Below are 22,909 nucleotides of genomic sequence, written 5' to 3'. Positions count from 1 at the left end.
TGAGAGTTCTTTTTGCCCGAAGGACAAATTTTGTTTGCAGCAATCCAGTTCAGTCTTTTATTGTACTGCTTAACAGTTATGTAGACTTTTAGCCAACATTGTGTTAAAACAAAGAATTACTATGATCTTTAAGCATTTCAGTGTTACTAGAGCAGGTTTAATGACTCTCAATTTGTGTGTTTTTTATTTCCTGAGACTGAGGGAGCAAAAGGCTATGCCCACTGGGTTTGTTCAACACTGCAGGATAAAAGCAACAGAAATACTGAGGTGTATCAGTACAACATTGTTCAAATGAATGCTATTCCAGCAGCTCAGGTGGTAATGACCAAATATACAGGTAGGTAACGTAGATACCTCTCTGAATTGCCAAGCCTGACTAAGAGATGTGTTAAATGTCTACTTCTGTATAAGGTCTGGCACAGAGTGATTCAGCTGGACTAAGCTTTTATGTTGTAAATTAAGCAGACAAAATGAGGTTAATTGGTTACTGATTTTTTATTAATGCACCGGAACAAAATAGGTATGAGTTCTATCATTCCACCAGACTTCGTTTCAGAAACTGAGCACAGTGAGGACCAGAGCCTTGTTATACTTGCCATCAGGTGTCTGGTATCTGACTTCACTTGAGTATATCTCTATGTCTGTGCAGATAGGTGCTAGCTTTTTTGCCCGTGTGCTAGATGTTAGGCTGTTTGTGGATGCTGTAAAACTTCATAACCTGAAGCACACAATAGTGTTAAGCTTCAGTAAGAGACAGAAGACTTTCTTGGGCATGGTTTCAAGACAGCATGGCCTCCATGTTGTGGTAAGCTTGTGTATATTTAGCCCAGAAGGTGGATGGAGCAAGTGTGGATTTTCTTACTGTAAATATATCCTTGGACTAAATATGTCCATTGCTGGTATTTTTAGAGCTACAAACTAAGTTACAAGCACTTAAAATGAAGTAAGCGTGAGGAGGCATTTGTAAAATCCCTAAGCAGATTTCAAGAAAGGCCTATGTTCCCCTTTCTGGTCTAGGAAAAACTGTTAGAACTGAGATGACAACTGTAGCTATTGACAAGCCTTTCAATGTTGTAGTAGTGAAAAGAAATAAACCGTAAGGTTCTGCTAGTATCTTACTAGAGTCAGTACAAGCTGAGTAATTTAATATTTCATTACCAAAAAAAAAAAGACACCACAAACCACAGTGAGCTGAAACACAGTGAGCTTAACAAAATAAAATATATTGGATGCATCAATACCGTGTCATAAGAGTTGAAACACTTTCGAGCTAGCCTGATGTCATGTTGTGGTCTTAGTATCTCTTCTTTGTTTGCAGCCTGTCAAATAATTCCAGAGAGCAACTGACAGAAGCACTTGGCAAAGTGCTTTATATATGCGTGTGTGTGTGTGTACTGTAGCATCAATGTAGCAGTGTTTTTTCTACTACTTTTCACAGCTCTTTCTGATTACATTCTCCTGTATTGTCAATTCTGATTTTCTAGAAAGAAATCCAGATGATGCATCTGCTTTCACGATGCTTGGTTACTTGAGTGAGTATATGGATCTAAAAAGGCAGGCCAAAGATGCTTATGAGAGGTGAGTTATACGTACTGGAATGTTTACTGATAGAAGCTCCTTGTCCTCTTTTTCTATAAAGGCTTTTCTTTTCTTGCAGTAAACCTTATTTTCAATGTACTCAGCAGTACATTTCAACTAACTGTACTGCAAGGGGGAGGGGAGGATGTTCTTAAATCAAGTTTGGAAATGTAGAACACAAGTAACAAGGAAGAATAAAGTCATTGCAAGGCTGAGCATCTTACTAGGACGTTTAGCTAATTCAGTGTATGGCATCTCTCTTTTTTTGTGTTTGTTTTTTTTGTTTTGTTTTGTTTTGGTCTCTATACTGATTAATGTTAGGGTTTTTTTTCTTTTCAAATGGTAGAGGAGGGTGGTGAAAGAAACCACATTTGGAGAGCATGTTTGGTGATTCATTAAACTTTGTAAGATTGTCTCTGTGCTTTCTGTGCTTATGCATAAAAAGATTTCTGTGTAAAACACTTGTCCATTCTGCTCTGAAAACTAATGTCAGAATACTTGTGTTATAGTCCTATGATAATTACTCTTAATTGTGGTTATTTTAAGGGCCGCTTCATTACTGAAAAACTCTGAGGATACTGAGAAATATAATATAGCTATGCAAAACTATGGCAGATCACTGTGGTAAGTGTTTGTTGACATACTTATCCCAGCCCCTAGCTTCAGCTTTGGATGTAGTGAATGCAGTGGTGAAAAACTTGTGCGAGGCCAAATGGCGAAAGGTCAACAGAGAAAATAATTTATTAAATATCATTCTTAATTGTAGACAAGTCTGACTGAACTCTGTATGTTCTCCAGAAATGGGTACTATATCAAAAACAAATTAGAGGAATTGCACTACCTCTTGGCAGTTTATAACAGATCAGTGATTCCCTTGAACTCAGTTTGATCCTTAAATAGAGTCTAAACAGTGTAGCTGTACAGTCTCCAGGGTAAATTGTTTTTTAGGATCTCCACACTTTGGATTCAGGTATGTGTAGTTTGAATAAGGTAGCTGCTGTAAGGTTTATTAGAAGTCCTTTCTACCTGCCCTTTGAATTTGTGTTCACTTGTATGAATTTAAACACGCATGGTTAGGATATTGTATGCATGTGACCTTTCTGCTGCTGACCCTTTCTGCTGCAACTCTACACGCAATTGAGTTCCCTTAATGGAATCATAGAATCACTAAGGTTGGAAAAGACCTCATGATTTGCTTTGAGTTCTGATGGAAGGCAGGGCACCAGTGTTAATAGATGAAGACTTACAAACTCTTCTTTGATGTAAGATGGCTCAAGTTTTGCTTATTAGATTTTGTCAATGCTATAGGGAAACATTAATGTATTCTTAATTTTCTGTGCATGTAACTGTAATGCCTAGGCTGTGATAATGTAATAATTCGTTCTTAAATTTCAGAGATTTCAGAAGCAGCTCTTCAGTTTTCCGTAGTCTCAGATCCACACTGTATGCATGGTGATTCCTGTGTGCAACTTACACAAGACTAACAGTTCAATAACTAATAACTAGTTCTAATAATATCTCCCTGCATAATTTCTTCCATAGTGGAAGTGCATAATTTCTTCCATAGTGTTCCATAGAACAAGAATTCTATATCTGTTTGTGCACGTACACTTGCCTGTCTGTGCATGTGCATGCTTTGATTTGATTTTTCTCTTGTTTTTTCACCTTTGCAATTTTCCTACTCCCCTTCCCTATTCCATTGTGCTGACAGTTAAGCTACATCTTTACATATAGCTATCCTGCACATTTTCCCCACCAACTATTTTTCATGCAAGAGGTAGTTGGAAAGAGGAACTGCTGTAACAGGAGGAGGGTAAGAAATATTGCAAATTCTTGTCGTAGTGCTGCACTTTTCCAGATGTGTGCTTACAACTGCTGTTCAAAACAGGATTCTCAGCTGCATGGACAGCTTTTCTTAATTCTAACAGTTCTTGCTACATCCTTCATACTAACAATAGTTGTGTTTTTTTTTCCACAGTGCCATTGGTGAATGTGATAAAGCCATTGAGGTTTATTCATCAATACCTCTAACTGATTTTGATAGCATTGTGGGGATAGCATTAGCCTACTTCAAAAAAGGACTCTTACAAGAAAGTATTAAAGGTAAACATCTGCCTAAGTCACAGTACCACACTTAGAATGACAAAGTTTATTCGTCTAACCAACCTAGCTGTGGTTGAGATTATTTCACTCTTTCAGTCCCAATGTACAACTACAAATTCTGTAGCTATTTTAATCATTTAGCTGTTGAGTGCTAGAGCTATTCAAATGTACTAAGGAAGGCTACATTTTTATAATGTTTAATTCTTGTTCATTAACCTCTTGTGCTCTTAGCTTCTCTCACTATCTCTTACTAATGGCTTTCTTGGGAAAATCATTTCTGGGTAGGAGATTAATATAGTGTACAAAACACTTTAGCTTTAGTAATACGTGTAAGTGCCATATTGTCATGTTCTACACTGCCGAGATGTGAGACTTCACAAAGAGGTGTACTGAATTATCAGTGTGGAAGTGTAAGCACTCACAGTAGAGCAGCCAGCTCAGCATTGTAAAGAACTCTTGTTTTTGATTGGAGTTGTCTGCCCATCTCAAATACTATTTCATAAATATACTGTCATAGGAGAATCTTTAAACTGTACTTATTAAGCCTTTTTCTCTAGATATCCCTGCACTACTTCTCAGATTTATTTCCATTTGCTACATATTAAACAGGCTGTAAATAACCCTGGCATTTTCCAACCTACATTTGCTTTATAATGTCTTAGTTGTGTGTTCTGCAGTATGATGTGAGGCATGAAAATGTAGTGAACCTGAAACCAAAGTGCCTTGTTTGTGTGTGTATGTATTAATATTATGCCTTTCCAGAGGCTTTATGAGCAATGTATTTCCTTCCCTTCTTCAATACTAAGTCTTTTTTTTTTTTTAACAGCCTATGAGAAAGCCCTGTCCGTTGCCGAGTCTGAACAAGATAAAGCACATATCCTGACTGCCTTGGCAATAATAGAGTATAAGCAGAACAAAGTGGATGCTGCAAAGACACTACTGTTTAAATGGTGAATGGAGGGAATAACAATCAGTATATGACGCTTTATTGTACTTCTAAAACTGAAAAGTCACTTTTGTTGGGGGCCTCAGGATCAACTCGGTCAACAGAGAATTTCAGTAATGGCTGTACAGTCCCCATCTTGCCAGAAGACTCGTGAAGTTACTGAAATAGTGAAGATTCATGACTACGCTGAAGCCTGAGTAACTGATGAGTTAGCAAACTAATTAGCTGGGGAGCTGGTACATCCTATTAATCACTGCAGAGTTCTATTTTTGTCCTTAACAACAACAGTGAGAATTTCCTATATGGTGGTAGTCATTTGTGTTTAAAATAATAATAAAAAAGTAGAAAATACTTTAGAAAAGTAACACTACAGTGAATATGTTCAGATCTAAATCTGAAGCACAATGTTGCAAGTTTATACAGTGAGTTTTAATTAGAAGAAAAGAGGCCTGTACATTCTAATCATAGGTCTTTGTTAGTAGGAATTTGTGCAGGGGAACTTGAAGGGCCTAGGTAGGTCACTGAGCAAGAAGATTCCTTTTTCTTCTTTCTTTGTAAGTTTAGCACAGAGATTTTGGTAGTGAGTATGTCTGTAGCTAGTGCGATAGAGTAACTCTTCTTACTCATGGGAGAGCTGTGCCCTTCCACCAGCTGACGTGCTCGGTGTTGCCTATTCAAGGTTGCATGTAACAGCTGGTGGAATTTCTTTTTTGCCAGGAACTGAAAACGAAATATAGAACAGGATGTTTGCATTCTTGTATTTCTTTCAAATGCAGAAATTATGTAAGATTAGTTAATAGTTAAAGATTATTTATCTAAAGATTATTATTTATAAAAATTATTCCAAAAAAGCTTGATTAAGAACCTTATTGTGGTCACCTGATAAGTGAAGGTAGGCAGCATTTCATTCTGCAGTTGTGTATAGGACATGACAATTAAGTAACTCCAAATTTCTGTTGCCATGCCCTATTCTGGTCTTTTTTTTTTGCCTCCTTTTATTTTGTATGGTCATTTATTGAATTGCTTTTCTTGTAAGAATAGCTTCAATTAGTACATCACTTAACGTATTTGATTTTGGTTGTTTGTAATGAGCTGTGTGTATTATGCAAAGTCAAAGTTCTGGGGATTAATTTGAATTGAGAGTTCTCCACCTGTTCTATATAATTTGCAGAAAAAAAGTCATTCACTGTGGCTAGTAGGTCTCCAATAAAGCTGGGAGTACTGTTGAGATGAGGTTAAACTCTTTCTCGTAATGAACAGAATAGCATAACTTAATACTGATACTAAAACTAATTCATGGTAGAAAGAGCATGCTTCAAGTAAACTAAGTTGGAAGAAATCTTGATGTAAACAAGCTTTAATTTCTCAGAACAGCCAAATTGAAAGACCAGTTCTATGCAGCAGGCTCATTTCTGTCTTTTTCCTTCCTGCATTTCTGTTGCAAAGTTGGAAATAGGCACACTGCAACTCACTTATTACATGAGTTAGAAGTACAGGTGTCTTCAGGAAAAGTAAATAGGTTTCAGTGTTAGACATTCTTTTGCCATTCCTTTTATGGGTGCTACTAAAGGGTACCTAATGTGGTGGAGCCTTGCCAAGTAGTTATAACTAATAACTACTGAGTGTAGCACACTACCTGAAATAGAACACAACCACTTTCTGTATCTTGATATCTCAAATTTACTGGTCTAGCTTGTTCCAGCATCTCTTAGTGTTAATTCAGCATATCGTAGGTGATGCATGGGAGCAAGAGGACTCAAAAGCATCAAGTACTGTAGCATTGATGGTAAATTTAATTTCTGCTCCAAAATAATGTCTCCTCTCCCTCTGATTCAACAGCTCATTAAAGGAACCTAGTACAGAAAGTCTAAAGGCTTTGTGCACACTAGGACTGGTAAAGCAGGATGTTACACTTGCGACAGCAGCCTTAAAAGAATTACTGAAGCACGAGAAAGGAAAAGATGGGATTTATGAAAGGTGCCTTATTGCATCTGCTGTTTATGCATTACAAGGTAGAAACATGGCAGTCCAGAGAGAAGTCTCAAAAGCAATACATAGGTATGTATTTTGTTAATATTTAGATTGCCTTGTAAATGTGTTGCTTTATTGATACTGATAAGTAAGCAAAACTTATTTGCAACATTCTTCTCTTAAAAAAAGAAAGTTTTTCGAACAAGAAAGTGGCATGAAAGTGGCTCATTTAAGATTGTAGAATCAGCAGACAGAAGTTTGCTTTATTCTGTCTTACTTAAAGTATCAAGTGGCAAAAATTTCATGGCTTGTATGTGTTTGTTTTTTTTCTGTTTTTGTTTTGGTGGCTTCTTTGGTAGTCAGAGCAGTTCACTATGCTATAAAAGTATTCTTCATTTTGATTACCAGGTCTTTCAACTAAGAAAATCTTTAGGGCTTTTATTTAATATTTAACAGCAGCAGCTGAAGCAGTTCATTCCCTTAAATAGAAGTCTGAGTTTAAAAGTGTTTTAAGTAACGTAGGCATTATGGGAAGGGGAAATTTTAATTATTGCCTTTAAACAAGCCACACCTTAAACTCTTCAAGGTGATTTCATAAGCTATGCTTCAAACAATGTTTTTCCCCAAAACTACAGTTAAAATTCCTTGTTCCTCAGACTAGAAGAACCAAACCTGTAGTCTTTGAGTTTGTCCATTTTCTTCCCATGAATATCAATTTGCATATTATATGCTTTTTTCTTTAGCCAGTAGTATAATACAAGAGTTGTTTGTTTGTTTTAAATCACTAGACACATCTATTTACAACTACACTTGTGCAACAACTGAACTTCTTTCTAAAAACAAAAGATCTGTTTGGTATTTACAGCAGCTGCCTACAAAGTCACAGAAGACTGGATTCATTTCTAAACCAGAAAATCTAATATGCTTGTTTTTTTTTTTGTTTGTTTGTTTGTTTTCCCAGTAACCCTGATAATCCCGCTCTTTGGTCTCTTTTGTCTCGGCTAGTTCCACTGTATGCATTACAGAAGACAGAAGTAAGTGCATTGCTGTAATAAGTCTGTACTGTTTATAACCTGGGTGTACTATGTGTTGTTTCGTATCTGAAGAAAAAAGCGTAAACACACCATGCTTCAGTACATGTGCATTCAGTAGTTAACATGAAAACTTTAAATATAAATACATTTTGAGCAGTGCACAGGTACATGCTGAACAAATTACTTATCCAATTATTTGTGTCCTTAACGGCGTGGTGAACGTTTATCTTCTTGAAATAGACTAAATCTACCAGAAGTATTTCGTCAAGATGATTGTACTAAATGTATGTAATTTATATAAAAGGATTTTTTATGTTTGTATATAATATACATCTTTTTAAAAGGTTTTATATATGTTGAATTTTGTTACTGTACTCAACTTTACTTATTTAATTACCCAGTATTTCTTTGTTGCTTTTGTACTTACTGGTAGCTCTTCTCCAAATAAACACTCATTCCCTTAATGTATGTCAAATATATAAAAGACGTTTAGATGTAGAGCTTAGGGATTTGGTTTAGTGGGGACTGTTAATGTTAGGTCAGAGGTTGGACTCGGTGATCTTGAGGTCTCTTCCAACCTAGAAATTCTGTGATTCTGTAAATAGAAATGGCACCTGAAACAAATTCCTGTCTCTGTGAAACTTTAATTTACAAACACAAGGTGTGGATAAGTTCTGATCTTGAATATCTCTTCATAATTCTCTATGAAGAGATTTGTCTGTAGGAAAGGAAAATATTTCATTGTGAAAACTTTATATTTCTGATCAATACAGACAAAAAGATCTTGCCTCACAGATTTTGTAATGTTTCTTAATCATATAACCTTGTTGTTTTTCTTTTTTTTTTCCTTTTTATGTTGCAGGGTGGAGCCATGGCAGGAAACATTGCACATGCACTTGATTCAAGATATGGAAAGGTTCGTCTCCCCTAAAATGCAGACTTTATAATTCCATTAAACAATCCTAAAATGAAGTCCATCTGATCACTTACATGTAGTGTTAAGTCACTCTTATGTTGTATTTTGTAGGAAGCCCTACTAAATGTTGCAGTGAATCAGTTGGCAGCAGGATATCACATGTTAAAAGATCAGAACGAAAATCCTCTGAAGAGTATTCAGAAGGCAATCCACCTCTGTCCAGGTGACTGTGTTCTCAAATGTGCTAGTGATTTTTGTACTAATCAGAAACAAAATTGTTGTGCTAACAAAGTATTTGCTTTTCTTGGGTCATTCTGTTATTTTGTTTTGCCTGTCTGTGTTTTGGGGAGAACACCTTGAATGGAAATTTTAGCTGTCATTGTAAGTTCAGGCTTGGTGAATTCAACCAGATGGGGAAAAAATCCCTGAGTTTCATGGCCTGTTCTGAAAACATGAGCAATTTGTTACTTCCTCAGGAGGAGAAGAGATAAGTATTATTTTATATGTAAGAAAAAAGTAAAATACTTGTTCCCTCGGGGCAGTATGCCACACCAAGCAGAGGAGACTTACTCATCTATCTTGAGAATTAGAATCCGAAATTTTCTATTACAGTATGCTGGTTATAAACTGTAGGCAGCTGTTCACCTATTTCTAAATGGTGATCTTCATTAAATGTATAAAGTGTAAATCTGGACAGAGACCAGACTCTTAGAGTTATAGGTGTTCTTGACTGGGCTAATTCAAGCTAGTGCTGAGCTTGTTTTAACTGACAGTAGAAGTAGGCATCTATCTGTGATCACCATAACTTGCATGCTGGTGGTTGAACTAGAATGAGTCTGTGTGAATGGAAGCTGCGGATGACATCGTGAGATTTATTCTGTCTCTCTTATGTGGCACTAAACAATAGTCAAGGTTAGTGTGTGTCACTGGAATTAAACACACTAGTGTCCATATGAAAAATACGTTTGTTGGCTTTAGAAATGGCATTTTTGCCTTAAGATTTGTAAAAGCTTACTTGTTAGATGCAAATACTTGTCTACTGCCTTGGGCTAAGCTGATGTGTGTCTGATTGGATTGCTTGCCTTGTTCTCCTTACCTTTATTTACTGTATGTGGTTCCATTGATGGCTATGTTTTTATGCTTAATCATTCTAAATGAACTACTGGACTATTTAGAATGGGCACGAGTTGCCTTTAACCATTGTTTTCTCCTAGATAACCCCGCTGCATGGGCAGTGCTAATGGCAGCCTGTCACACTGAGAACACTGTTGTCTGTCTAAACAACACTCAGCCAAAGCGAACAGGTCTAGAGATGACACTGGTATCTACAATTTCAGCCAAAAGTAAGATACAAAACTTTTTATTAAAAAAAAAAAAAAAAGAAAAAATAAATATAATTGAAGTGTTCTAACCTTGCAATACTATCCTGAATTTCAGAAGTGTGCATACACGATATGAATTGCTTAGTAGTAATTTAAGTTGCAGCTGTATTTTTTCCTATAAAAATACTAAATCCTAATGTAGAGCTAGTGTTAATTAATTAATTGTAGCTTGCATTTTCATCCAGAGCCTCAAATTTTATTTTATTTTTTTAAATAGTACTTCTGAACTCTGAGATGAGCAAAGGGACACTGTTCACAAGAAAAGGCTGAAGTATTCAATGAGCTCTGTAACTTTTCCAGCAGAGTGATAACCTCAATTAATAGGCCTGCCTTGCTTAATATCCATAGTGTTTTGAAAACTGGAATTAAATCAATTATTTTCAAACCTTTAACTCAAAGGGTGAATTTGTTGTTCTATCCTCTTGTTTTCAATCATATCATCTCTTAATACTCTCACGAATGAAGGAAGCGATGTCAGTCCAATACTCCTAGAAATTCTCCCTTACTAGGTCATTCTCCCTTACATGTGACGTGGTAGGGCACTACAGAGTGTACAGTAACTCAGTTTAGTGTTCTATGTGCTTTTGCAGCTGGAGAAAGTAACCTTCCACGTAATTATATCCAGACTCTTGAAGATTGGTCTCTATGTCAAGCTATCACCAGTTTAGAGGAGACTGGTAGAATCTCAGAAGCTGAAGCACTTTGTAACAAGGTACGACAGCAGCATACTGTCAGAATGTGAAAAGAGGTGTATAGAAATCATTGCATGATGAATGTATTGGGCGATGAAACTTGTTCTGCCCTTAAATATTAACTTCGAGTTAAGCGAAGCATTAGAGAGATAAAAGACAAGAAATCCACTCAGGAGACTTTCAGGGGACTTAACTGTCTTCTGATCCATGGTTAAGTTACATTGGTAGTCAATTTCAGATCCACAAGTGGATGCTGCAAGTTTAATTATTAAAAGGAAAAATCTTGAGGCAACACAACTGGAGAAGGGGACTGTTGTGTTAACAGCCTTCAAGTGTGTATATAAGAAGTTTGCAAAAGATTAACAAAATAGTAATTGGACTCAGCAGCAGACGTGCTTGACTTTCACTTAGGAAAGTGGCTAATCCTTTGCAGATGTCTTCCTTGCTTATAGCACTTCTATACTGGTGGGGAAGGGAATTAGTTCCTAAAAATGAGATTCAGTGAACATGCTGATATTTTTAAGAGACAGGAAAGTATTTTCCCCTAAATGTGCTTGGGGTGGTGGTGTTTTCCTCTTCTGGATATCATGTCTACGGACCTTGCTAATATTAAAAAAGGGTCGGATATTGCTACAAATACAACGTGGTATCTGGGGAAGGAGTAGGAAGAGATTATGGTGATTTTTGCTTATTTTTGTTAGTTAAATAATTTAGGAAAAAGAGAGTCAGTGCCTGCAGTTTCTGTAGAAACCAAAGACTCTCTGGTATCATTAGCTCTCACTGAGCATTTTGGATCTTAGGATTTCCAGAAGGTGATATAACGGGGAATGACAAGTCAGGCACTGCACTCTGAATTTGAGACAAGCAACTTAATTCCACACTTGCTGTTGGGTAGAAAAATTGAAGCAAATACTAACAGCTTTTATTTTGTTTCATAAAGTCTCTGCAATCTGGGTGTTCTTCTAAGATCCAGCTTGTTAAGGCAGGAAATGTTTAGTAAAGTGCTTCTGTTCCAATGAGAATAAAGAACCCTATCTGAGAGAATCTAAACTAAACAAAAAACTGAACATTCTTGAGGTCACTTCAGTTGTGGGATAGACTTTTTCCCCCATCAGCCCAAAACTTCTAGTGATTGTCAAGCCAAACTGGAGCCTAGAGGTCTGCCACTTATCTATCTTTCAGAAACCTCTAATGGTAAGACGGATGCAAAATTTAGGAATGATTTCATATGTATTTTAAGGGTAAGAGGAAAAAAAGTTTCTATTCCCATGTGTCAATTCCTGGAACACTTCTTTCTGCAGAGTAGGGGAAAATGCCATGTTGCAAGGATCTTGAGAATGTTTTCAATGCTCTTTTTTGTAAAGGCTCAAATGGCAAAAAAGAAAGTATCTTCTGATATTTTTAAATGATCATTCTGCTTTCATCTGGTTTTAGGGTTTAAAGAGCTGTCCTGAGCACCCGGCTCTGTTTTTGCTTTTGAGACAAGTTCAGTGTAAGCAGCTGTTGCAGTCTCACAAAGAGCTTCCAGATACCATCCTGGAGGAGCTTCACAAAACAGTCATGACCAGTTCTTCAGTTGCAGCCTGGCAAGTAAGTGTGGATTGGCTCCCTGATTTTGTTATACTGCTTGTTACAGTGAGCTCTGAGAGTATCCATGTTAAGTGAGTGAGAGTTTGTTTCAATGCTTTTTGTTGTCCTCTGACAGTAAGAAACACAGAAAATAGCTAGTATTCAGTTCTTTATAAAGCTGTATCTTTGTTGATTTCCTTTAATAGTTGAAATAATGACAAGTGTTAGAAAGAGCAAGTAGACATGGGGGCAGAAATAAAAACCCAGAGATTAAACACCTGACACTTGTGTCTCTGGGGTCGTATGACTTAGCACTGTGAGAAAACAGTAAAATATTTCATAGCCTATAAGAGTAGATGCAGGTAAATTGTTCTCACTTACTTATTCTCTCTTGAGTTCCATAATTTTCTGACATCAAGTGTCACCGTACTTTCAAGTCGTTTGAGACTGGGAGGAATAGAAATCACTCCTAAGAACAGTGTTTGCTCACTTCCTTTCATGCAATTGCAGTAAGTCATTTTTAGTTAATATGAAGGTGCTATTAACTGAGTTCATACGCTGCTTCTATGAGACAATCTGAGGAGACTATGAAACATGCCAAAATGTCTTTCGGGCAATGCAGCATATTTGTGTGTATATATATATGTATGTATATATATGTATATATATATATTTTTTTTTTTACCTGTTGCTGTTGGTTACAGTTACTCTCTTCCTTCACTGATATTAGGAGCATGTTTCCATGAACTTTCAGAGGTTTTCACATAGGTGCAGGAAATACAGTGCTCCCTCTGCCTGTTGAACAGGCAAAAGCTTCTTACCAGAAAGTTTCACTAAAGATGATTTCAGTCCTAGAAGATGAGGCCAAGGCTGCCATAGAGATCACTATGTCCCTTGTTACAAGGCTGCAGGTCATCTTCCCTTCTGGAACCTAAGAGTAGCATTTGTGGAAAGGTGCTTTTTTGATATGTTTTCCTTAGTCTTGTAAGACTTTGTCTTCCTGAACTGCAGAACTCATTCAGATGGGATTTGTAAAATCCTCAGGTATGTAAGACACGATTATGTTGTCTAGTATTTTAGTAATAATTTTGAAAATGGAGTTCTTGAGGCATCTCTTGCATAGCCAAGTGTTGTCTTGCTTATAAGCAGGGAAGTGAAGGAAGTGAACTAAACATATATGTGGTTTTTGTTTTGTTTTAATCCAGGTCATAGAATATATAAAATACATCTGGATAAGATCTTTCCAGTCTTCACTTAAAGAAAATATTTCTCAGGGCTAGGACAGAGTTCTCAAGAAGCTTGCCCGACTGCTAAAGCTGCTCCTAGTGAATAGCTCTGTGCTTTCATGTATTCTGGCTCTAGACTTCCTAAGAGTTTGGTAAATGTTTTGTCGTACTCAGAAGTATACATCACAGTGTCCTACAGTTTTACTAAATTAGAGTGGCCATTAGCTTAGATTTTTGCTTAAGTTTTTTGGTGTATGTCTAAATGATTGTTCTGGGATTTAGGAGGGGTATTGTGCTACTGTTCTGACGGCTGTTCTTCTTGTGCTGTGGCTTACCAACGAGACAGTGAAAAGTTAGTCTTGCAGGTCTGCTATGGTGCACTTGCATGAGCGTTCTCTTCTCCTTCGCATCTTGTGCTCTAGGTATCTTCAACTGCGAAGCAGTGAGCCCAAGGAAAGGTTTTAGGGGGAGGGTGGAGCACCTGAATTACTCAACAGAGCAGTCCTGCAGCTTGATGGCAAAGGTTCATAATCTCACTAGTGCTAATAAGGAACATACTAAAAAATCTGTTTTGATAAATGACTTCTGTGCATCAGAAAGGGTTATGAATTTTGACCCTTTTTATATTAGGCAGTCATTAGCTAGCAAAAGTCCTTTTCTTAAAAGCAGGATAATTCTCTTTTCAAAAAAGAAGTTGCTTTGGTTGCTTGGTTATCCAGGAAATAATACTTCTAAATGTGCCTTATGCATTTTGATATATATCATGCATATGTCAGGGATTTGCAAACTTGTGGCTGTCTCTCCTTGGAAAAATGTGACATGGTTACAACATTAACAAGGGAAAAGTTAGAATCTTTTTCCTTCTCTTTGTGAGTGAATCCAGAGCTGGTGAAACAGGTCATAGGAGCGTGAAACTCTGCACACAGGTCCTATTTTCTACTTTCTTTTTCCTGTGTAGTGCCTCCAGGATGACTGTGGTAGGCAAAGAAGCTTTGTAGTGCAAGTTATACACCCATTATCTGAGCTCAGTCTCACGGTGTAATATCTTTCATGTTCCTGAAATTACTCAGTTGTGCTGGAATCTCTGTTAACCTCTACAGAATTTTTAGAAACGAGGCACAACACAATTCTTTTTTTCTCTTTTAGCCTTTCTAGACTTCCACAAAGCCAGTCATGTTGTTTGTTCATCTGTGAGCAATCTCCAGATGAAGACAGCTATCAGATAGTTGGACATACATGTAGATGTCTGGCAGAAGTTACTATAGTGAGATGTACTGCTGGCTCTGCCATCAGGAAGCTACATTTTCCTGCAGGATAGTGTGCAGTGGAATGAGGGTGGGGTGAGTGGCAGTGTTTTAGCTAATGCTATACTGTGGCACTCTTTTTTTTCCTTTTCTTTTTTTTTTTTATTTAAATAAAATAACATCAAATTGTATAAATTGTATTGCCTAATGGGATGCATGTTTTGTTGGCTCCTTAAATGATTTTTTTGTCTGTGTATTTTCAGTGGCTGGCAAAAGTATATCAGTCCCAAGGAATGATGGTTGGAGCAGAGATGTGTTACAGAAAGAGTCTGAAGTTGGCGTCACAGCAGGGCAGCTGGAGTGGGAAGTTATCCAGTCTGCTCAGGCTGGCTATGCTAGCACTGGAAATCTGCATGGTAGGATAATCAAAATTATATAACTGCATGATGTAACAGGAGTTGATGTAATGTAGGGCTTCTGCAGTCTTTAAATGAAACTCCTGTTTAAATGACTTAGCATTTTATGAGTGACAACTTGACTAGAGAATAAAATAAAACTTCAAGGGGCAGTGGGCTGTTTATAGAATATTCCTTTGTAAGACAGGTTGCTGTGAAATAATCAAGTAGAATCACTTGGTACGTAACAGGCTAACTTGTTCAATAAAGCTTAGTTCTCTAATAGATTCAGTTCCATCATCAAAAATGCTGTACCCTTCAAATCTCTGTCCGTATGCTCAGATAACTAGCTTTAATAAATGCTTTTCCTGTACTGGTGCCTGGAGGCTTCGGTCAGATTTTAAGTAACTGTATGCTCTATGGTCATTTCTAGATATGGTGCCTTGCCTTGAAGTATAAAGACAATCTAAGGGAAGTGTACCTTGTGATATAAAGAAAATTGTTCTACTTACTCCTTGCACCGAGGGGCCAGGTGAACATAACTCAGTTCCTTGGAGAGTGTCCATTCTCTTTAGGCATTGTCACTCTAGAAACTTGCAGTGCACTGTCAGATTTCTTTCAAACTGATATAACAGGTAGATACTGTTGTGATTTTGGCTAACGCTTTCTGATGTATTTTAACAGATAATCAAGCTAACAGCCTTATCCAAAATCAGGCAAAGGTACCCCATAGCACCCTGAGTGCTTATTTAAGAAAAGACAGGCAGCTTTACCGAGGATAAACCTGCAAAGCTGTTGCTTCTGGTGGGAAAAGAGAATCCCCATCACAGTAGACCAATTCCTTTCTCAAAAGCCATCTGCTTCAAAAGCAGAATTTGTCAAGTGGCAGAATTTTTTCTTACCATGATTTTTCTGCCCTTTTTCTAGTATACTGTTTCCCATTTCTTAAGTCTCCTAAATGTCTGCATAGGTCACAAGGTACTCTTTAATTGAATTAACACTACTTCTTTAGATACTGGCCTAAATTGCATGATACTATACGAGTTCATTTTAAAATATAATTAGAGTGAAACTCATCATCTCGTCTCTACGTTTGCATGAGCAGAGCAGTTGATGCATGGATTCCTATTAGGCCTCTCTAATCAGTACTGGCGTAATGAAATGTGCAAGAGCCTGGTCAAAACCTAGGCACCCCTTCAAGCACAGTAGTATGAATTCTATCTGGACAATAGTAAGGTTTCCTTAAGCCAAAAGATACAGTAACTTTCTCAATAGTTGCTTTATTAGGTAATTCACATCTTGGAGATGGTTTTTACTTCTAGTAAAATGTTATATTCTCCAGTCTTTTCTGGGAATGAATTCTATATTCTAACATAGTTTTTTTAATGGGGTGAAGGTTAACAAGATGAAGAGCAAACAAAGGGTTTGTGATCGAAACAGTCATTACTAACACATGTGAATAAAAACAACAACAACAAAAAAAAAAAACACAGAAAAACAACAAAAAGATTCTTCATATACATAAGCAAGTGGAATGTAGGCTTGCCTAAGTCAACTTAATTTGACTTTTCCAGGCTCTTCTAATCAGTGTTTTTATGAAGTTTCCTACTAACTTGCCAAACATTCTGTGTAACTCAGAACAGTTTGAATTAAACCTTCTCTGTAGAGAGCTGCAAACAAACACTGACTTACATTTCGTGCTACACTGAAGCCCTTTTCTTTTTTAAATCACAGGCTAATGTCCCAGATGAGCACTGGCCATCCTTGGTTCAGGAGGCAACAACTGAAGCTTTGAAACTCTCATCCTGCCCCTTGGCATCTCTCCTGCAAGCACTACTACAGTATAATCGCAAAATGGGAGCAAGGTATTTGTGATCTCTTAAGCTTAAATGGAATACACTGCCTAGAAGTATAAGTGGTCATTATGCCTAGATCTAACTCCAAGACCTAAAAGAAAATTGAAAACGGGAATTAATTCTTGAAGTGACTTTAAAAGGGAGGGGGGAGTGGAGGAGGTTAGTAGTGTGGGGAACTGAAAGCAGCAGAATCTTCCTTCTCTTCTCAAAAAACTGTAAATGACCTTCACACAAAGAGAAAAACAGCTTTATGAGCCTGGCTATTAAGTCAAGGTTTTTCTCACAGATATTTTAGTTAAGCTGTGGAAAACAGGAAAATTCTAGATGTTTTTTATAGATAATTTTAATGAACTAGATTCTCCAGGTTCTGAGATGGCTTACTTTCTCTGTGAGCTTTTAGGAAGGTGACAGTTTAATGTGATAGTGATAGTTGTTGTTTATAATAAAATTAGACTGGAAATTTGTGTAGTCAATTAAAATCCGTTTTATTTTAATTTCAAATATTCACTTAGTTAACAATTGTTGAGATCATGTGATATATCAATCAGGCAAAATGTTTCAAATCCTGTAACAAGAAATTCATCTTAACTACAAATAACAAAACAGAAACAGATGTAACCTCTCAACAGTCTGTTAAATCACAACATAATAGAAAATCATGTTTGATATAAAGGACAGAATTCTCAAAACAAAAGCCAAATCTGATTGTGTACCACTAAGCGAATGCTGTATCCTTAAACTTAATTGCAAGTTTTTGCCACATTTCTAATAATGTGATGAATTTAGAAAACGTCTTTGTTAGCTACTAGCTGGCAGTTTTAGAAAGTAGTATCAGCCAAATAAGGTTTAGAACTCTTTGTGGTACTCTATTAAAAAAAAAAAAAAAAATCCCTCTCTTCTGCAATTTCACATCTTGCCCCTGTGTTTTACAGGAACTGTAGTACGTTTTGTAAGTGCCTGGATTATATATTTGTGTATAATATTAAATTTCTTTGGGATTATTAAGACTCATCATAATAGCTGCTTCTCACGGGAGCATCTGTCTTCCAAAAGATTTATTTTTGTAGCTCTTTAACAAGAGAGCGTCTGCTGTTTCTGGTTATTGTTGCTTACTGTCAGATATTGGTGTGTTACATGCAATCTAGTCAGTGAAATTTTACAGCTGATTTGGATTGTTTTGGTTATGCTTCCAGGGAGACTCGTCGGATGTTGGAAAGAGTGGTCTACCAACCAGGGAATCCAGAATCCATAGTGTCAGTGGCACGCTGGTACCTCCTGCAGCATCTGTATGCCAAAGATGATTACGAATTAATAGATGTAAGACAGTCCACTTCATATAGAAATTCAATCGATTTCCATTGAGTATTGTGCTTTTAACTTGTAAGTGGGGTAGAGAGAAGCTAAGGAAGTGGTGGCTCTTCTGTGCTACAGGTTGTGGTGTTTAGGAATTCCATGCTGACAAAACACAGCTCAATTTGTATTCAGTTTGCTTGAAAAGCCTTCTCTCCCTCCCTGCAACACTAATGAAAATCAAACAGTAAAATCTCACTCTAATCCAAATTAGAAAGTTCTGGTAGTGACTTCTCAGTAGATATGAGGACCATTTTAACAGAATTTTACCTGAATGTGATAATGCAATCAGGAATGCTGATTTCCTCAAGCCTGTCTGGAACAGTGTGGTATGCCTTAACCCAAAAGATATGAGCAGTAGCAGGCTATGCTTTTTGTACTTACAATTTTTATTATATCTGTGATAGTACCTTTTTTTTTTCTCATAGTAAATGGTACGTTATTTTTTATTCAGAGTGCTCTGCAAATTGATTTGGTCAATTTCAGAAATCCACACTGATATAAAAGGAGGTGGTTAAATTTGGCTTGTAATTGGAATCACTTTGCTTACTTAAGCTTAGAACATTCTCTTAGTAATCTGTATACTGTGCTGATGGGCTCTTTTGTTCTGGATAACAGTGAAATGTTGAATCATTAACAAGATCAAACATTAAGTAGGCTTGGCATTGCTAAAAATCCATACACAGACACAGAGCTTCATTTAAGAAGAAAACAAATTAAATCATGAGTTGGGATGATCCTGATATGATCTCCTTATACTTGCTTCTGCAAAGTCATCTGTACTCTCTACCAGTGAGTACAATATGAATAATGACTAAAATTAATATTTATTTGATTCTACGTAATGTTTATCATTTTAAATATGTATAATGTAACTAGATTACAAGAGAAGTGCCAGAAGCTTATAAAGATCAGTGAACATTAGGCTGTCAGGGGAGATGTTTTAACTAGTAGAAAAGTTTGCAAATATGACATGTGGAAAGTAAACGGTGAAAGGTTAAATTTAAGTGGGAGAGGCAAAGGGAAACCTTGGCAGTTTTGTTTAAGTAGGTGCATGGAAAGCTTCTTTTTGACAAATTTAGATTTATATAAATGCTCTAGCAGGGAACAAGTGTGCATTGGCAGAGAGATGGGTCTCAACCAGCTCTGCTTGTTTCATTGCCAGCAGGGAACTTACTTACCAAACTCACTTTCAGCCTCAAGTAACAAATGATGTTACTATAGTGCATTGCAAGTCACTACATGTTTAACGGGCAACTAGAGAGTGTTTTTTTTTTGTTTGTTTGTTTGTTTTTAAGTGAATAATGTTTTAAGCAAGCTGATGTGTAATGTTCATGTTTCCTATCTGGACTGAAGGGTTACTTAAATCTCTCAGGGAAGCTAGGTAGCAGAAATTAAAATGTATTTGAGATTTCCAGTAAAATATACCAACACTAAACTTAGAAAATTCTCAATTTTTCATTGTTTGATTTCCTTGTAGGCACTTGTAGAAAATGCCAAAGCTAATGGAGATGTTAGAGCTCTGGAACTAAACACGAAATTGTCATCAAGTGCCTAGTATGTACTATCTGAAGTGGAAAATCTCTTCAAGCAACTTAATCAGGCCATCCTTCAGGAGTATATGTGGTTTGGACTTTTTTATTCGTTTGTATCCAGTTTAACTTGTTGCCCTAGCTGCAGCTTTATCCTTAGTTTCACTTTTTCTTGAACTCAAGGGTTTTTTTTGTTTGTTTTTTGACATGGGTCGCACCATAAAATCACAGATTAACAGAATTGTAGGGCTTGGAAGGGACCTCCAGAGATCATGGGTCCAAACCCCCCGCCAAAGCAGGTTTCCCAGAGCAGGCTGCCCAGGTAGGTGTTCAGATGGCCCTTGCATATCTCTAGAGGAGGAGATTCCACAGCCTCCCTGGGCAGCCTGTCCCAGTGCTCCGTCACCCTTACCATGAAGAAGTTCTTTCACATGTTGGTGCGGAACTGCCTGTGCTCCATTTTGTGGCCATTGCCCCTTGTCCTATCCCTGCAAATCACTGAAAAGAGGTTGGCTGAATGTCAAAAACACATTTGGCTTGAAGGGAAAACCCTGAATTTTGTTTTTGTTTCCTTCCTCACTAAGATGTCAGTACTGCTTGCAATGGGGTCTACTTGTCTTCTATTTACCCCTTGGCTACACACAGAGACGTATAATATTAACTGCATTGGCAGTGATGCAATGTTGAAAAAGTTTCTACTTTTTCTTTTTTCGTGGAACGGAGTCTTACTAGCTAATTAGCAGCAAACTTTTCTTCCCTCACAAGTATTATAAAACATACGCAAATTTAAAATGCCTCTATTCCTTCAATATATTTTGTTTTGATGTTGAGACCCAAATCCAGTTGGAATTTCATATGTGGTGTCAGTTTATATGCATTTTTTTTTAAAAGTTTTTTTGTTAGCTAACCTTAATTGCAGCAGCGTATCCTTGACTGCAGGCTTGAGTAAATGTTCTCATCAAGATAAGCTTGTGATCATCAGGGACAGGGTCATATTTATAACTGTGCATAACAGGCTATATTTATGTCTTGTTAATTCTGCTGCTGACTGCTTAATGGGATGAATCATGACAGTGGTTCTTAATACGTGATGTTATTTTGCCTTCATGTACATGAAAATAAAAAAAAAAATAAAGCAGTGATTCTAATCTGTTAGTGTTACCATTAGCAATTTTCAAGCTGTTGACAAGAGAGTCATGATAGCTGTCCATTCCTAGTTTATAATTTCTGTATGACACTATGTCTAGAAAAGTCTTAGAATGGTGAATATCCCATATGAGAGGAGAGCAGACACTTCCAAGGCATGCGATGTGCTGCTGAAATAGTGGGATTGGATTGAATTCACAGCTGCTTTCAGGACCACTCGCATCTGGCTTAAAGAAAACGGGATGCTGAGCTGGGGTGAGGGATAACTGAGGCTCCCACCCAGAACATCTTGGCATCCAGTCACGCACAGTGATGCATGGAAAGCAGGCGGGAGCCACAGGCTGTCATCAGGAGCCACTGTCATTTTTAAGCCAGAAAGCTAAGCTCAGTAGGCTGGATTTTCTACTTTGTGGAGGTGAGCTTTCTGAATGGCAAGAATCCCTGCTCGTCTCCCACACTTTCGTTCTCCCACCCATCTCAATGCAAAATACCTTACTCTAAAAAGATTTTTTTTGATAAATTTAGATTGTGGTTGCCTTCACAGCCTGCTCACATAGTCTAGAATTATCATTAACTGCAAATATTAAAAGGGAATGTTGGAAAAGCCAGACTCGTGACTCTCAAAACTAGCTGTAACTTTTTTTAGCTCTCTGCTATTAATAGCCTTGAGGGGTTCTTACAGCTTGTAGTTCATATCCTTGTATATGGTTTTGGTATTTATGCCTCCTACTGTAGTGGTGGGAGAGCCATCGTATCCAGCCTGATGACAGTGCAGTAAGTGGCTGCCTTCCCTTGTTTTTAATGTGTTAGACAGAAATGCTTCCACTTGAGCCTATGCTAAGCACCAATTCTAACACCTAGGAGAACAAAAGACAGCAGGCCAGAGAATCTGCCTTAAGTAACCATCAACTGAATAATCTGTGTATTTAAATTAAAAATAAAATTAAAAGTCAGTGTTTTTTTTCTTCAGAAGACCATGAAGTCAATGACTTTTGCAGTGATCAATGATGAACTCTTTGAACAAGAAAATGAAACAGCCCAAAAGTATATTACATGCCCTGTAGGGAAAAAAAAAAAAACACACCACATATCTCTACCACCTACTCAATGAAAAGCATTCAGGGAACTTGAGTTTAAAATTAAGCTTCTGTAAAACGAAACAATGTGAGGTAAAAATCTTGCTCTCCTCAATAGCGTGCAGCCTCTACAAAATCAGTACTCACAGAAAGCGTGCTCTACCACTGAAAAAATGGGTGAATTCATGGGGGTTGAGACAGCCCGTTTGTTACCATTGTAGAGCTCAGCTTTAAAATTCAAAGTACTATACAAAGGCACATAAGCATTGTGGAAATGAAGAACTGAGAGCTGGTTATGAATTTCACTGACTGGAATGCCATACATTTGGCTGCTACTAATGTAAAGGAACAAAAAAACATACCCAAATTATACTTAAGTTTTATTGTGTTGTCTTATGCTGAAGGCAGAATGGAATGAGATCTACTGAATCTCAAGGCAGAACTTCTGATTACTTCAGTTATGAAGAATTTTTTATGCTTACACTTCTTTTTACATGAATGTGAGGAAAAGGGCTTGCTTCTGAGAGTTTTTGTTTACTTGGGTCTCTCATTTGTTTAATTCTCTGTATTTCTTTTGCTAGTTTGGATTTCCTTTCAACTCTTGAGGTTTCTCTCAAAATGGTATCGTGAAGTACAGTGGGTAATTACATTAATTTAAAGTAGTCTTGCCTAACCTGAGAGTTTAACAAAGCCACAGATGTTTACTTCTTTCTTTCAGAGAGTTTTGTGTGAGAGGCAAGTTTTGCTTTGATGAGCATCTTTCATATCTCAGAACACTTAATCATTTTAATATGTAAACATAAAACTGGAGAACTGTTTTAAAGATGCACAAATACAACTTTAACAACTTTACAATGAAAAGTTGCATCCACAGTCTTGCAGTCCAGTTGAAT

At 37.1% G+C, this 22,909-nt stretch overlaps 1 protein-coding gene across 4 annotated transcripts in view; it reads left to right on the top strand.

Moving 5' to 3' along the window:
- SKIC3 (SKI3 subunit of superkiller complex) overlaps nt 1-20,942 on the top strand; it is a 48,650-nt gene extending 27,708 nt beyond the window's left edge. For 3 of the 4 annotated variants that reach the window (XM_038170112.2, XM_038170111.2, XM_038170110.2), the window contains 16 exons: nt 196-337; nt 1,485-1,578; nt 2,125-2,202; nt 3,557-3,681; nt 4,508-4,631; nt 6,467-6,685; nt 7,560-7,632; nt 8,495-8,548; nt 8,660-8,771; nt 9,763-9,891; nt 10,521-10,642; nt 12,057-12,212; nt 14,925-15,077; nt 16,791-16,921; nt 18,106-18,229; nt 19,743-20,942. In XM_038170112.2, coding sequence (XP_038026040.2) covers nt 196-337; nt 1,485-1,578; nt 2,125-2,202; nt 3,557-3,681; nt 4,508-4,631; nt 6,467-6,685; nt 7,560-7,632; nt 8,495-8,548; nt 8,660-8,771; nt 9,763-9,891; nt 10,521-10,642; nt 12,057-12,212; nt 14,925-15,077; nt 16,791-16,921; nt 18,106-18,229; nt 19,743-19,820 — 1,914 coding nt within the window. In that variant the 3' untranslated portion in view covers nt 19,821-20,942. Of the gene's footprint in view, nt 1-195; nt 338-1,484; nt 1,579-2,124; nt 2,203-3,556; nt 3,682-4,507; nt 4,632-6,466; nt 6,686-7,559; nt 7,633-8,494; nt 8,549-8,659; nt 8,772-9,762; nt 9,892-10,520; nt 10,643-12,056; nt 12,213-14,924; nt 15,078-15,489; nt 15,589-16,790; nt 16,926-18,105; nt 18,230-19,742 lie in introns of those variants that run through there. The other variant, XM_038170113.2, reaches the window with a different exon arrangement.
- The last annotated feature ends 1,967 nt before the right edge of the window (nt 20,943-22,909 follow it).

The sequence above is a fragment of the Anas platyrhynchos genome, chromosome Z, assembly GCF_047663525.1.
Source record: "Anas platyrhynchos isolate ZD024472 breed Pekin duck chromosome Z, IASCAAS_PekinDuck_T2T, whole genome shotgun sequence".
Lineage (NCBI taxonomy): Eukaryota > Metazoa > Chordata > Aves > Anseriformes > Anatidae > Anas > Anas platyrhynchos.
The sequence above is the reverse complement of the archived record's forward strand: the minus strand, read 5'-3'. Positions and strand labels throughout refer to the sequence as shown.